The following is a 16,071-nucleotide window of genomic DNA, read 5'->3' on the forward strand; positions in this document are numbered from 1 at the left end:
ACTTACTCCTTGGAAGAAAAGTTATGACCAACCTAGATAGTATATTCAAAAGCAGGAACATTACTTTGCCAACAAAGGTCCGTCTAGTCAAGGCTATGGTTTTTCCAGTGGTCATGTATGGATGTGAGAGTTGGACTGTGAAGAAAGCTGAGCGCCGAAGAATTGATGCTTTTGAACTGTGGTGTTGGAGAAGACTCTTGAGAGTCCCTTGGACTGCAAGGAGATCCAACCCGTCAATTCTGAAGGAGATCAACCCTAGAATTTCTTTGGAGGGAATGATGCTGAAACTGAAACTCTAGTACTTTGGCCACCTCATGCGAAGAGTTGACTCATTGGAAAAGACTCTGATGCTGGGAGGGATTGGGGGCAGTAGGAGAAGGGGACGACCGAGGTTGGGATGGCTGGATGGCATCACAGACTCGATGGACAGGAGTCTGAGTGAACTCCGGGAGCTGGTAATGGACAGGGAGACCTGGCGTGCCGCGATTCATGGGGTCCCAAAGAGTCAGACACGACTGAGCGACTGAACTGAACTGAACTGAACTGAACTGAACTGATCTTCAACATGTTTCTCCTTCTTAACAAGAACCTTCTGACTAATCTTGTTATCTTCCGAGCTATGTTGTGGGAGTGGGTCTGATAAGACCTTTCTATTGTTCTAATCTTGTTAATTTACCATGTGTGTTGTTGGAATGGGTCTGGTAAAAGTATATAAGGCCTTGATAAGACTAGCAAGTGGGGCATTCTCCATCCCCTTTCTGATATCTATTTCAGAAACTTTTTCTGTCCTTTTTCACTGTAGTAAAACAAAAGCTGTGAGGAACCAAGCCTTGTCCCTGATTCGGAAGCTGAATCTTCTTCAGAGATCACAAATCCGACACCATTTGCTGTAAGCTATCAAGGGGGGGCTTCCTCAGTAAAGATGTTTTGGAAGTAGGGAATATTTAAAAGAAAGTGTGTTGTAGGTAGGAAGCGCATATGCAAAGACCCAAAGTGAGAGAAGACATGATGTGTTTGGGAAACCATTCACCATCCTCACCATCCTCATATGTACTCAAGCTGAAAACCCACGAGTCATTCCAGTGTTTTTGTTTTTATTAAAGAATAGTTATTTTACAACTGTGCACCAATCTATGCTGTACAGCAAAGTGCCTCAGTTATACACATATGTACATTCTTCTTTTATGTTCTTTTCCATTATAGCTTATCATAGAATATTGAATATAGTTCCCTGTGTTATAACAGAAACTTGTTTTCTACTCCATCCTAAATTAACAGTTTGCATCTACCAACCCCAAACTCCCAGTCCATCTCTCTCCCTGCCCCCTTTCTCCTTGGCAACTACAAGTCTGTTCTCTGTTTTTTTTTTAATCTCCTACATCTAGTGGATCACATTATATCTAGTGCTGCCAATTCTACTCCTAAATATTTCTAAAATGTGTCTCTACTCCATGCTGAGAGTGTGAGCTGCTGTCCTAAGACAGACTTTGGACGAACACCCTCCATAGACAGAATTGTAGGCTATCTCAGAAGGTGAGGATGGTCCTGAAATATGGGAGTGGTTAGTTTTTATGGCTGGGTAATTTCATAGGCTAACAAGTGGGAGGGTTATTCCAACTATTTTGGGGGAGGGGGTGGAAATTTCAAGAATTGGGCCATCACCCACTTTCTGGTCTTTAATGGTCAGTCTTGAAACCCTCATGGTACCTGGGGGTGTGCATTTAGTATATGTTAATATATTATAATGAATGTATAATGAGGCTCAAGGTCTACAGGAGGTCGAATCTTCCACAATCTTGGGCCTAATAATTTCTAACCAGTTTTTGTTGCATCCTCAATGGCTACATCATTCTCCTAAAGGTTGTGCCTTGACTCTTCCCTCTTATCTCAGTTCCTCTTACATTTTATACAATACCTGAATCATCTCAAAAAGATGTGAAAAAACATATTCACAGTTTAGTATAAAATCCTAATTTGACATTTCCTCTTTCCATCACCTTTTTTTGAGTTACCTATGATTTACTTCTCCTTGTAGCCTCTGATACTATTTTTACTCTCTTGTGTCTGTTAGAGTTCTTTAGCTGTAAGCAGCAAACACTGGCTTTATTTAACCAAAGAAAAAGAATTTTTTGGAAGGCCATAGGAAAATTGCAGGATCAAAGGGAAGGCATGGCATGGGATTGACAGAAACTAGATGACTTCAGGGAGGCTTCCCAGATGGCACTAGTGGTTAAGAACCTGCCTACCAATGCAGGAGACTTAAGAGATGCTGGTTCGATCCTTGGGTGGGGAAGATCCCCTGTAGGAGGGCACAGCAACCTATTCCAGTATTCTTGCCTGGGAAATTGCACGGGCAGCAAAGCCTGGTGGGCTATATAGTCCATAATGTCTCAAAGAGTCAGACATGACTGAAGCAACTTAGCACACACACAGGTGACTTTCAGTTCAGTTCAGTCACTCAGTTGTGTCTGACTCTTTGCGACCCTATGAACTGCAGCACACCAGGCCTCCCTGTCCATCACCAACTCCCTGGAGTTCACCCAAACTCTTGTCCATTAAGTTGGTGATGCCATCCAACCATCTCATCCTCTGTCATCCCCTTCTCCTCCTGCCCTCAATCTTTCCCAGCATCAGGGTCTTTTCAAATGAGTCAGCTCTTACCATCAGGTGGCCAAAGTACTGGAGTTTCAGCTTCAACGGACTTTTGTTGACAAAGTAATGTCTCTGCTTTTCAATATACTATCTAGGTTGGTCATAACTTTCCTCCCAAGGAGTAAGCGTTTTTTAATTTCATGGCTGCAGTCACAATCTGCAGTGATTTTGGAGCCCAAAAAGTGAAATGTTGGAGACTTAGTTCATCAGGACGCCACTTCTACTGGAGAGACAGTGGGGAGTAATCTGGGCTATAAACAAATGATGGGGAAGAAACTTCCCCTGTGGAAGAATCCACCTTCCGATGCTGGGAGCCAAAATTGGATCCCTGGTTCCTTAACTAAGCTCCCACACGCCTCACAGAGTGGCCTAGAAAGAAATAAGCTTAAAAAATGGTTAAGAGTCGCGCTGGCAGAGTACAGAGGCGCAGGTAGGAGGTGAGGGAGAGAAAGAGCTACAACGAGGACAAACCTGCTTCCTGTCCATTCTGCCAAGGAAAACAAATTCAAGACACCTCTGAGTCCGAATGGTAAAGCTATTTCAAATCTCAGAACTGCAATTTAATAGCTATCTGACTCTGAACAAGGTAAAGCCTGCTAAGTCTGCACAATCTGTAAAGTGGAAGGTGAATACTTTCCTCACAGGAGACTGACTGCAAGTGCGTTGGATGCTGATCACAATGAAAAAGAAAAAATCAGAGTTGCATGTTTAAGATTTGTGCGTTGTTTTGTATGTATTAATGAATAAAAAAATATTGACAGTCTAAACGTTGAATTATGTTTTATTCGGTGGAGAGAGGGAACAGCCCACTGCAGAAGAAGCCGCCATGAGGACGCCGGATTCTCCCTCTGGCTGGAGAAAAACCTGGGACCGCCCAGAGCCGCCTCACAGGCGGCGCGCGGTGCAGTGTGGGCCAGGCAGAGGCGCGGCCTAGTCCCGCCCTCGGGGCAGCCTACGTGACCCTAGGCGCGTGCACCTTTTACGCGGGAGTTCGGCAAACCAGCGGTGTGCAGTGTACAAGCTCCACGGTAGGACACGCTGTGTGGCCCCACGTTCCGCAGGATGCTCGTGGGCAATCCACTCATCACCGTCCTGCGGAACGGATGGTGCAGTTCAGGCTTCCACTCCTCAGCTTCTTTCTGGAGGTAGGGGCGGGGTCCACCACGCGCGTGATGCTGAACGCCCGGCCCCCGCCACTCCTCTGGGAGGAGCTTCCTTATCACTGCCAGGCTTAAGTCCCTGCATCAAGCGCAGGCGGGTTTCTCCTGCTGCCCACCTATCTCGGAAGCTGAGGCTCACTTGGTGGCTAGCAGGGCTAGCTGGGAAGCCATACCACCCTCTTACCCTCTGTGCCGAGGTGAGTCTCTCCTCTGCTGCCCTATTTCTTTGGCGCAGTGGAGATGGCCTCGAACCTTTACTCCAGATGTGTCCGCCCCCTTGTTTGGAGCGAAGAGCAAATGGAGGCGGCCACACTTGGTTTCGGATTTGCGCTTCCTCTTATTCTCTAAATGATCTTGGATAAGTCCTCAGTTTCTCTGGCCCTCAGTTTTCTCAGCGGTAAAATCAGTTCCTACATCAGAACTGTAGCAAGAGTTAAGTGAGATAAAGCTCTTAAAAGCTACATGCATCGATTGTAGGTTTTGGTTGCCATCTTCCTCTTTTGTTTGCCCATCGACACGGTTTTTCCAGGAAATCTGGCTTTCTCATGGAATCGCAGATTCCATAGGAATTATGAAATTAATAAAACCTGACGTGGTAAGAGGGGCGTGGGTTCGCAAGCTTTGGGACCTGCCTTGGGTTTGGGAAAGCCAGGGCATGTTTCTGTTTTGCCCGAGTGCTCTTTCAGACTGAAATCTGAACCTTCACCGGATGGGGTTATTATTAATTAACTCTTTCCTTCAGCCTGTCCATACTCAGGGCTGCATGACCTCCCTTAGAAGAGTCTTGAGGGTTCTGGTCAGTCTTGTTACTGCCCCCAAGGTCTCAGATTTCTTATCTGTAATACAAGAGCAATGCCTAATGGAATAATTTTTTTTTTAATCGGAGATGGTAAAGTGCTTTGTTATTTTCCAGAAATCGTTGTTTCCAGGTTGTCTAAGAAGTAAAGAAAGAAGGTGATGGAGGCAGTGACTTTCTCAGATGCACCTCCAACTGTCAAGATCTCCCCTGTTTGCCTGTGTGTGGGGTAGGGGAAATGGGAAGCAGGCACCGTAGCAGCTACCAGGTTAGACAAATGACAGGCCCTGACCTTGAGGAGTACTTAAATTTCTGAGGGAAAATGAGCACACAAATGCAGTGTTGTGCACAGCTGTCAGTACATGGGAGGAGCCAGAAATTTAAAGCTAGCTGAAGGGTGAGCTGCAGTTAGCCAGCCAAAGGTGGGACTTGTGCAGAAGGGAAGTGTGCAGAGGCCTGGAGTCAAGTATGGTGGCTGCTTCTGCAGAGTCTGGAATATGTTGTCTGAAGTGAAGAGGTGGAGAGATGGGGGAGGTGGGAGCCAGGTTATAAAGGGTATTACTAAGGAGTCTGGACTTTACCCTGGTGGTAGGAGAGAACTACTGGAAGAGAGCCTGGGAGTCACATGGTCAGATTTGGGGACTGCTTTGTGGGGGAGAGGGGCCTCACTGGATCAGAACAATCCCTGGTTCTGGGAAGGGTGGTCACAACTGGAGCAGTGGCCCTGGAGGTGGATATGGATGGGCTGGGTAAAGATTTAAGGGGTATATATTTTAAAATTCTTTTCACATACATCAAGAAGTCCAGAGAGTGGTATTGCAGTCTTAGGTGTTACATTACAGTTTAGAGCAAACAGTATCTTTTTAAAAATATTTACAAGTATTACAGGATTTTTAACCCAGCCAGATAGACCAAATCTTGGCCACTGTTTCATATTTAAGGTGGCTTTCCGTGCTGGCGTCAAAGTTCAGGAGAAGCTATATTCCTCATCCCATTACCTGTCAAAACCCTAATCTTATAATACTCAGAAATGCCTCAAACAAACTGAAATACTTTAGACGGCTTTTGTAAGACCCCCATGGATTATACTGTGAACATGTGGTCTGGTTTGCTTTCACACTTGTCATCCGGGGCCTTGAGTCCTGGGGAGACAGAGTGTATAGAACAAAGAACATGGTCAGGCGCTGTGCAGAGGACTTTAGGCATAATATCTCTTCAAAATGAAGGAGCTGAGATTCAAGCCCAGGTCTGTGCAACTCCAGAACTGAAACTATTTCCTCATGCTCTGTTGCTGGGTTTGATAAGTTTAGTTTTGGATATGTTAAGTCTCACACCTGTAGGATATACTGGTGGAAATATCCAGAGGGAGGTGAATATATAGAACTAGGGTGGGAAGAATTAGTGATTAAAGTCATCACTGAAGCTTAACTAGGGAGCGAGATGGGACTGAGGACAGAACCCTGCTGCTGCTGCTAAGTCGCTTCATTCGTGTCCGACTCTGTGCGACCCCATAGATGGCAGCCCACCAGGCTCCGCCGTCCCTGGGATTCTCCAGGCAAGAACACTGGAGTGGGTTGCCATTTCCTTCTCCAGTGCATGAAAGTGAAAAGTCAAAGTGATGTCGCTCAGTCGGGTCTGACCCTCAGTAACCCCATGGACTGCAGCCCACCAGGCTCCTCTGTCCATGGGATTTTCCAGGCAAGAGTACTGGAGTGGGGTGCCATTGCCTTCTCCGAACCCTGAGGCACACCAGTATTTTTGGTGGGGGAAGGTGGCAGAGAGGGAAGGCCTATGCAGCCAGGGAACACTCATGTGAAGACTGCTTCTTCCTGCGTTTTCAAGTTTCTTGCATCTGGCAGCAACTACAGAGCCCTTCTCTGAGAAGGGAAGACTAAGCCCCAGAGAGGGGGAACCTAGGCACTGACCTGGGGTTAATAAAACCTGAGTCCTGATACTGCCCTCACCCGCCCCCCTATACACTCAGCTTCTCTTTCTTTCCCACCTTGAACCTCTCCCAAGATAACATGGGGGTGTCTGAATGCTGCTAGAGGTCCAGCTGGGCAGATGCTGACAAGCTCAGAGCCTTTTAACACAGGGCTAGGCTGAAAGGCTGATGCACAGGCAGAAGATAAGGAAGTCAGGAGCTGGCAGAGGATGACTTCCTGTCCTCTGATAGAGAAAAACATCTATCTTCTGCCTTCCATCTGTCCTTTGGAACGTTTGTTCTTTGAAGATCTGTGTTTACTGTTTCTACCTCTGATCCCTGCCCCCCAAGCCTTAGCCTTTTTGGTTTTCAGTTTCACCTGCAAAAGAAAGGGGAGAGGCAAGCTTCAGGTTTCTTCTTCCTTTTCCCCCAGACCAGGTTTTTGTTCACACTCTCAGCCTAGGTGTAATTTCAGAGCCAACCCTTGTGTTCTGAGAAATCTGGCAGAGGCCAAGAGGCCGCAGGTTGAAGATCAAGCCCAGGAAACCAGCCACAGTCCCTGGTAGCAGCTGGCAAGCTAGTTCCTCCTGTGAAGTACAGACATGTTTGCCTGATCCTGGACAGTTTGTGTCCCTGAGAAGTTTGGTAACAGAGAGTATTGCCCTCAGTGGTCCATGGTTTGCTGCCCAAATTGAACTGTTTTTATTTTAGCAGAAAGAGTGGTCTCCAAAAGGTTGTGTGTGTGTGTGTGTGCACGTGCACGTGCGTGCTTAGTCAGGTCTGACTCTTTGCCACCCCGTGGACTGTAGCCCATCAGGCTCCTCTATCCATGGAATTTTCCAGGCAAGAATACTGGAACGGGTTGCCATTTCCTACTCCAGGGGATTTTCCTGACCCAGGGATCAAACCTGCAGTTCTTTTTTAATCTAAAAACTAAGATACTTCCCTTGTAAGAGCCCACTCGGCCTAGTAGCACGGCTGCTCAGACCTCTGTGAGAGGGACTCAGTCTCTGTAGTGCTAACAGTCTCCTGGAACGTTCATCTCATCCTTCGATTCTGTCTGTCACTTGGTCTCCCTTTGTCTCATAAAGGCCTTTGCTTATCTTACACTGGCCTGAGACCTCATGTAGTCAAGGTTGAGTACTTCTGGGGAGCCACCTCGCCTTTGTTTTTAGGTTTAAGGGCTCTTTAACCAGACCCTTAGCCTGGTGAAAGGAAGGGCAACCAGACTGGTGGTCCTGTTAGTGTTTGTCTGGGAGTTACTGGCTTTGGTTGGTTCTGGGCGCCCTGTCTCAGCTGCCTTTGCTCCCAGGCATATACACATGATCCAGTGTCTGTTCTCTTGTCATCTCTGTGCCCCCTTCCTCCCATGTTTTACAGGAGGCTTGACCAGTCTCCCCAACAGCAACACTGACCCTCACACCATTTTCTTCCTTCTGTGTTTCAAGGACAATGGCGGCTTCCTGTATCCTCCTACATACTGGGCAGAAGATGCCCCTGATTGGACTGGGCACCTGGAAGAGCGACCCTGGCCAGGTGAGGGATGGGGGCAGAAGAAGGGGGTTCTTGCCCCTCTTCTAGGGAAAAGGCACTATTTGGGAGAGGGTCCTTGTGTTTTCTCTATCACCCCCATTCCTATACTTCACATCCGGTAGGGATAAGTCTGGAGGGCGGTGGGAAGAAACAAGGGAAGAAGGGACCCATAATGAGCTCTTGGCTTCCCCAACTGATCCAGAGCAGTGGTTAAGGGACCCAGCAGGGCCTCAAGCATAGGAAGCAGCCTGTTCCCTGATGATCTGCACTGAGTGCTGTGGAGATGTGGGACTCCTTTGTGCCTGATACTGGGCTGACCCCTGAGGTACCATTTATGACCCTGTGCTGTGATCGTGTCTTCCGTTCCACATTTGGTTCCTTACACACAGCAGGTTGTTGTTATTCAGTTGCTGAGTCCTGGTCAACTCTTTGCAACCTCTTGGACTGCAGCATGCCAGGCTTTCCTATCCTTCACCATCTCCTTGAGCTTGCTCAGACTCATGGCCATTGAGTCGGTGATGCCATCCAACCATCTCATCCTCTGTCGTCACCTTCTCCTCTTGCCATCCCAGTATCAGGGTCTTTTCCAATGAGTCGACTCTGCATCACATGGCCAAATTACCTGAACTTCAGCCTCAGCATCAGTCCCTCCAATGAGTATTCAGGATTGATTTTCTTTAGAATTGACTGATTTGGTCTTCTTGCAGCCCAAGAGACTCTCAGGAGTCTTCTCCAACACCATAGTTCAAAAGCATCAATTCTTCAGTGTTCAGCCTTCTTTATGGTCCAACTCACATCCATACATGACTACTGAAAAAACCATAGCTTTGACTAGACAGACCTTTGTTGGCAAACTAATGTCTCTGCTTTTTAGTACACTGTCTAGGTTGTCATAGCTGTTCTTCCAAGGAGCAAGCGTCTTTTAATTTCATGGCTGCAATCACCATCTGCAGTGATTTTAGAGCCCAAGAAAATAAATTCTGTCACTGTTTCCATTGTTTCCCCATCTATTTGCCATGAAGTGATGAGACTGAATGCCATGATCTTAGTTTTCTGAATGTTGAGTTTTAAGCCAACTTTTTCACTCTCCTCTTTCACCTTCATCAAGAGGCTCTTTAATTCCTCTTCGCTTTCTGCCTTAAGGATGGTGTCATCTGCATTATTGATATTTCTCCTGGCAATCTTGATTCCAGCTTGTGCTTCACCCAGCTGGGCATTTTGCATGATGTACTCTGCATATAAGTTAAATACGCACGGTGACAATATGCAGCCTGATACAGGGTGACAATATATAGCCAGATACACACAGCAGTATCAGGGTTTAAAGAACAACTTAGTCAACTGTTTATACCAAAGGTCAGCAGACTGTTTCTTAAAGGACAAGGTAGTTAATAATTTAGATTTTGTCAGACAACTTGCAAAATGCAGGTGGTTATGTACTTATATAACTATTTAAAAATATAAAACTTGTTCTTAGCTCAAGGGCTGAAAAAAAAACAAAAGGCAGCTGCTAGCTGAAGTTTAGTAACCCCTGGTATAGACCTTCCAGCCCAGGGGAGCCTGGGAATGAAAACTTGCTTTCCTAGATGGACACAGGTAGAGACTCAGCTGCCACCTGTGGTGGAGCAGCTCCCACCTGGGTGTCCCTTGTTCTTGGAATCTGAGTCAGAGTTGAGAGAAGTTTGGGAGGAACTCTGGCAGGGATAGTGGCCTCTTTTGTCTGGGATTTAGGCTGGGATTGGTGGCATGGTTGAATGAACCCTGTCTGCCCTTTCTCCCTTTGCTTTCCTTCCTACAGCTGCCTAGAGTCTGGTGCTGTAGGCAGACACTGACACCGCCTGTGACAAGCCCAGGAGCTAGGTGAAGGCTGAGGGTGGAGGCCAGAGCCAGGGCCAAGATGGGGTCAGGGATGGAGAAGTGGGAAATGGGATGGAGCAGCGTCGGTGATAAGGGCACATGTCTGGATAGTAACTGCATCTAAATGGGGATCTTGAGTTGCAGGGGGCCTAACACCCTTGGATCTGCTCCTAATGCCATGTTTCTAGTCTGGTTTTTAACAAATTGACTGACCCATCAACCTCCTTGGTGCCTGCTTTATTCTCTTCTGGTGGGGGACTCTGGGCCCAGCTTCCATCTCACTTTTCCACCTTCCTTAGTTTTCTCTTCTCCCTCCCTCACCTCTTCTGCTTGTCTGAGCCATGGTCTACATGGCTTCCCCGTTAAATATATACATATTTTAAAAATGGAATTTAGATTTATATATATATGTGATCTTTAAATTTACATTTTCTGGGCTGCACTGGGTCTTTGCTGCGCACAGACTGTCTCTAGCTGCAGCGCAGTGAGCGGGGACTGCTCTCTAGTTATGGTGCATGGGCTTCTCATTGCAGTGGCTTCTCTTATTGTGCAGCATGGGCTCTAGTCTCCCCAGCTCAGTAGCTGCAATGCACAGGCTTAGTTGCTCCATGGCATGTAGAATCTTCCTGGACCAGGGGTGGAACCCATGTCCCCTGCTTTGGCCGGTGGATTCTTAACCACTGGACCACCAGGGAAGTCCCCCATGACTTCTAAGCATCTGTCTCCATGTGGCCTTGCTCTAGGAACTACTTACCTGTGTATCACGTTTCCCTAACTAGCTCTTCAGGGTTGGGACCTATCTCCATGACTATACTTCTGCTTTCTGTCCTATCAATGTGTCCATCCATCTTCTGAGCATCTAGCAGGGAGCATATTGTTAGTTTTTGTTGGGCCCTGCTGAGATCGCTTGGATAGGAAGAAACCTTGGAAGTTAGTAGAGGGGAGGAAAAAGGGTTTGGGGTCTCCACAGAGACTTCTGGTCCCCAAGACTGGAGCCATCTTCTGTCTTCTCACTTCCACTGTGTGGATGACTATAGTGGTAAATTCCTGCCCCTCCCCCCATCAGTGACCCTCAGGAGGGCAGTTTCTGGTCCAGACCAACAGAGTTAAAACTTTTGCTTTTCTCACCTGGCAGGTTAAAGCAGCTATTAAGTATGCCCTCAGTGTAGGCTACCGCCACATTGACTGCGCTGCTATCTATGGCAATGAGACTGAAATCGGGGAAGCCCTGAAGGAGAATGTGGGACCTGGCAAGGTGAGGACTGGGGCTACAGAGAGGTGGGGTGAGAAGACTCAGAGGCTGGGGCTAAGGGCTGACTAGAGGGATCTGGCATCAGCTTCCTTCTAATTCTTCTCCCAAAGGTGAGGGTGGGCAAGACTAGGTGCCCTTGGCTCTTCTCACTGTGGACTCTGTCCCCTGTCCCAGTTGGTGCCTCGGGAGGAGCTCTTTGTGACTTCCAAGCTGTGGAACACAAAGCACCACCCCGAGGATGTGGAGCCCGCCCTCCGGAAGACACTTGCTGACCTGCAGCTGGAGTATCTGGACCTGTACCTGATGCACTGGCCTTACGCCTTTGAGTGAGCCTTGCCAGGGTCTTCATCTAGGAATCGGGCTGGGGGAGTCGTGTTAGTAACTTTTTGTAAGTTATAGGAGCAGAGCAAGAGAGGAGCACTCAGTCTTTTCTGCTACAGTCTAGCTACAGAAAAAAGGAGTGCCACTTCACATGGCATGTATCCTAGGGTGTATACAGATGAGTCCTCCTGCTGCCTTTTACATTGGAGAAATGTTCTAGCTTTTGCTGCGTTCGGCCTTGGGGTTACAGTAGAGTAAGGTCGCACAGAGGGTGTGGGAGGAGATGACCATAGCTCCATGCTCTGTACTTGAAGAAGACTGTAGGCGCCTACAGTGCACTTTCCCGAGGCGGGGCAGAGGGAGTTAAGGATGACTTCCCAGAGGGGAGGGGATATAATCTGTGCCTAGGAAGGAGAGAGGGGGGATGGGCATTCCATATGGAGTTAACACTTGAATCATGACCTGGAAAGGTGAAAAACCATGCTTGTTTCTCATTCTTGGCCCTCTACCCTTTCTGGGCTTCGATTATGGGATGTAGAATGGCTGGACAGGCAGGTAGACAGGAGCCTACATGCCCATACCTGGGGGGCTGTCTTTTACTCAGGCGAGGAGACAGCCCCTTCCCTAAGAATGCTGATGGGACTATACGCTATGACTCCACCCACTACAAGGAGACCTGGAGGGCTCTGGAGGCACTCGTGGCTAAGGGGCTGGTGCGGGCTCTGGGCCTGTCCAACTTCAACAGTCGGCAGATTGACGATGTGCTCAGCGTGGCCTCTGTGCGCCCAGCTGTCCTACAGGTGAGCACAGCAAAGCAGATCAGTTGGTTTGGGGATGGTGTGCATGTATGTGTGTGCGTGTGTGCGTGCATGTGTGTAAATGAACACGAGTGGGCAGGTGATGAGTTTACTTCAGGAAATAGCTAGAAAGTTGTCAGAAGTGTTGGTGCAGAAATCCTCTGAAGTGTGGGAAGAGAATGAAATAGACAATGGAAAACTGTCTAGAGAGTGAGAAAAGCAGAGTGAGGGGAAGTGGGGGGTCAGCGATTCAGGCCTGGTCAGAACGTGTATGTCCGGGTGGGGCCAGCAAGCCAGCTAGCTGCGGCCACCCCGTAGTGATAGGTTGTTTCTTGGTTTAGGTGGAATGCCACCCATACCTGGCTCAGAATGAGCTGATTGCCCACTGCCAAGCACGAGGCCTGGAGGTGACTGCTTATAGCCCTCTGGGCTCTTCTGATCGTGCGTGGCGTGATCCTGAGGAGCCTGTCCTGCTTAAGGAGCCAGTGGTCCTGGCACTGGCTGAAAAGCATGGTCGGTCTCCAGCTCAGATCTTGCTCAGGTATGAGCAGTCTTAGGCAAAGACAATCAGGTTAGGGAGAGGGCTCCTGGGCTGGGAGGCACGGGTTGAGAGGTTCCAAATGCCTGAACGAGGCTGAGAATCTTGCTGTGTTATCTCGGGAGAGGCCATTCTGAGGCTCGTTCCCTCTTCCAGTGGGGCTTGGGGGCTCTAGGAGCTCAGAGAAGACTGCATGGAGGACAAAATGCTCATGAGTACTGACTGTTTCATTTACTCCCATCCCCTACTTAGGTGGCAGGTCCAGCGGAAAGTGAGCTGCATCCCCAAGAGTGTCACGCCTTCCCGCATCCTTGAGAACATCCAGGTACTTGATGTGTCTGTTCTGTCTTCTTTAGCCCACTGGGACACAGTCTGACCCTGACTCTAGCTAAAAAGGCAGTGGTCTGGAACCCCAAATTCCACTCACAAAAGTGGCTTTCCTGACCCCGACCTTCCATTCCCAGGTGTTTGACTTCACCTTTAGCCCAGAGGAGATGAAGCAGCTGGATGCCCTGAATAAAAATTTGCGATTCATTGTGCCCATGCTTACGGTGAGTGTGTATCACCGCCCAGAATCAGGGAATGTGAGATTCGGGGCAGGATTCTGGCCCAAGTCTGGCCTCCATATTGCTGAATAGAGGCTTGGCAGGATGGTATTGTTGGTAGGATTGCTGTCCTGGACACAGTGCGCTGTTTTTTATTTATTGAGCTCCCAGAAGTAATCTGGTTCAGGGATAAGGCATTTAGCCTGTGAGTTCCAGTCCTAACTCTCAATACCTTGTAACCTAGAGCAAGTGATTTAACTTCTTTATGCTTTATCTTCCTTTGTGTAAAATGATCCCAGTTCCTGACACGTAACAATTTCTCAGTATAAATGGGGCATTCTCAACCTTGTTAGAAAGGGAATAAATAGTTCCTTATCCCAGCTAAGACAGAGTCAGCCATGTACCAGGCTGTGGGTTTGGTGCTGGAATGCTGTTGGTACCGTGTGGCATTCTCTGAGGCTAGGTCCCTGTCACTGACATCTGTCATAGTGCTGTACACAGGTGAAGCTGTTCAGGAAGATTCTTGGGAAAAGATGTCCTGGAATGTCTAACTAGGAGGACGGGCAGGGTGTGGGAATGTCACCTCCTGCTAATGGAGTCATCTGTCTGTCTTTCCAGGTGGATGGGAAGAGGGTCCCAAGAGATGCAGGGCACCCTCTGTACCCCTTCAATGACCCATATTAAGACCACAGCTTCCTGGCTTCCTTTTCATCTCTCCACAGAAAGGAGTTAATAAAGCCCTTGGAGTATCCATCCATGCTACTTGCTTGTCTTATTGTCTGGTCAGACTTGGTATGGAAATTGTTTCTCTTTGGGATGCTAGGTTTTACCTGCCCTGAGCCCAAACCCCCTTACTTTCTTGGTTCTGGAGAAACAAGCATGTAGCTGAATTCCATTTCCACTTTCATAGTTCAGTTCAATTCAGTCCCTCAGTCGTATCTGACTCAGTCGCTCAGTTGTGTCTGACTCTTTGTGACCCCATGAACCGCAGCATACCAGGCCTCCCTGTCCATCACCAACTCCTGGAGTCCACCCAAACTCATGTCCATTGTGTCGGTGATACCATCCAACCATCTCATCCTCTGTCGTCCCCTTCTGCCCTCAACCTTTCCCACCATCAGGGCCTTTTCAAATGAGTCAGCTCTTCGCATCAGGTGGCCAAAGTATTAAAGTTTCAGCTTCAACATCAGGCCCTCCAATGAACACCTGCGACTGATCTCCTTTAGGACGGACTGGTTGGATCTCCTTGCAGTCCAAGGGACTCTCAAGAGTCTTCTCCAACACCACAGTTCAATTCTTCGGTGCTCAGCTTTCTTCACAGTCTAACTCTCATATCCATACATGACCACTGGAAAAACCATAGCCTTGATTAGACGGACTTTTGTTGGCAAAGTAATGTCTCTGCTTTTTAATATGCTGTCTAGGTTGGTCATAACTTTCATGTGAAGCTGTGAAGCTCGCTCAGTTGTGTCCGACTCTTTGCAACCCCATGGACTGTATGTAGCCTACCAGGCTCCTCCGTCCGTAGGATTCTCCAGGCAAGAATACTGGAGTGGGTTGCCATTTCCTTCTCCAGGCGATCTTCCCAACCCAGGGATCGAACCGGGGTCTCCCACATTGTAGGCAAATGCTTTACCATCTGAGCCACCAGGGAAGCTCAGACTTTCATAAGTTAGATATATTAGTGGAGTATCGCCATCTAGTGGCATCTATTAGCACTGCATGACGCCCCAGAGTAGTCTTTGTGAGAATAACAAAAATTTGTCACTTAGGGACTGAGATCGGAGTCCTGTGGTTTCTTGGCTCTGCTGGGCATGGGTCTTGAGTTCCCACACCCTGCCCCTCCTCCTAATTAGTGCCTAGATTTAGGAATTCAGTTCAGTTCAGTCGTGTCCGACTCTTTGCGACCCCATGAATTGCAGCACGCCAGGCCTCCCTGTCCATCACCAACCCCCGGAGTTCACTCACACGTCCATCGAGTTGGTGATGCCATCCAGCCACCTCATCCTCTGTCGTCCCCTTTTCCTCCTGCCCCCAATCCCTCCCAGCATCAGAGTCTTTTCCAATGAGTCAACTCTTCGCATGAGGTGGCCAAAGTACTGGAGTTTCAGCTTTAGCATCATTCCTTCCAATGAACATCCAGGACTGATCTCCTTTAGAATGGACTGGTTGGATCTTCTTGCAGTCCAGGGGACTCGAGTAAATTCTGAAGTTTGGGCGGCCCAGCCTGGAGAATCAGGACAAAGGCTTTCTCTCTCAAGACACTATAGTCACTGTGCATAGGCTACCCGAGGGAGGCAGAGTCAGCACTGAAGCTTGTCACTTGGACCTGAGGTCCTATCTTACATAATTTATGGTCCCACCAGAGACTTCTGAGATTTTAGGAGGGTTTCTGGAAAAACCCTCTAAACTCCAATCATACAAAACTCGGTTTTCTAGTTGAACCATTCCTCTTCATTCAGAAGATATTAATGGAGTCCTTATATGGGTTAGATACAAATGCTTAGGCCCTGGGGATATAGCTATAACTAAGACACAGGTCCCTGCAGTTTACTTGAGACGGACTAAGTAATTGCATAATTGGTTTAATTACAGTTGGGAGAAGTGCTGTGAAAAAGCACAGAGCAAGAAGCCTACTGATTTAATTGGCTAAGATCTGAAGGATGAGTAGGGAATAATTTGTTAAAAGAGGTGAG

At 48.0% G+C, this 16,071-nt stretch overlaps 1 protein-coding gene across 5 annotated transcripts; it reads left to right on the forward strand.

Moving 5' to 3' along the window:
• The first annotated feature begins 3,534 nt into the window (after window positions 1-3,534).
• Window positions 3,535-14,128, forward strand: AKR1A1 (aldo-keto reductase family 1 member A1). Of its 5 annotated transcripts, none has more exons than XM_069590143.1 (10): window positions 3,540-3,680; window positions 4,726-4,876; window positions 7,981-8,068; window positions 11,058-11,177; window positions 11,349-11,500; window positions 12,100-12,295; window positions 12,634-12,833; window positions 13,083-13,155; window positions 13,295-13,381; window positions 13,994-14,128. In XM_069590143.1, the coding sequence occupies exons 3-10, from the start codon at window positions 7,985-7,987 to the stop codon at window positions 14,057-14,059; spliced, it is 978 nt and encodes a 325-aa protein (XP_069446244.1). In that variant the 5' UTR covers window positions 3,540-3,680; window positions 4,726-4,876; window positions 7,981-7,984; the 3' UTR covers window positions 14,060-14,128. The 5 variants fall into 5 exon arrangements, with proteins under 5 accessions (XP_069446225.1, XP_069446244.1, XP_069446212.1 ...); XM_069590135.1 differs by having other exon boundaries at window positions 3,556-3,797; XM_069590124.1 differs by lacking the exon at window positions 4,726-4,876 and having other exon boundaries at window positions 3,535-3,680.
• The last annotated feature ends 1,943 nt before the right edge of the window (window positions 14,129-16,071 follow it).

This window comes from Ovis canadensis, chromosome 1 (assembly GCF_042477335.2).
Source record: "Ovis canadensis isolate MfBH-ARS-UI-01 breed Bighorn chromosome 1, ARS-UI_OviCan_v2, whole genome shotgun sequence".
Taxonomy (NCBI): Eukaryota; Metazoa; Chordata; class Mammalia; order Artiodactyla; family Bovidae; genus Ovis; species Ovis canadensis.

Excerpts from the sequence above, each read along its gene's own strand:
- AKR1A1 (XM_069590111.1), top strand. The coding sequence starts at position 3,715 with ATGCTCGTGGGCAATCCACTCATCACCGTCCTGCGGAACGGATGGTGC. Across the intron at positions 3,798-7,980 it reads TCCTCAGCTTCTTTCTGGAG|GACAATGGCGGCTTCCTGTA; the intron begins GTAGGGGCGGGG and ends CTGTGTTTCAAG. Across the intron at positions 13,156-13,294 it reads GCATCCTTGAGAACATCCAG|GTGTTTGACTTCACCTTTAG; the intron begins GTACTTGATGTG and ends TTCCATTCCCAG.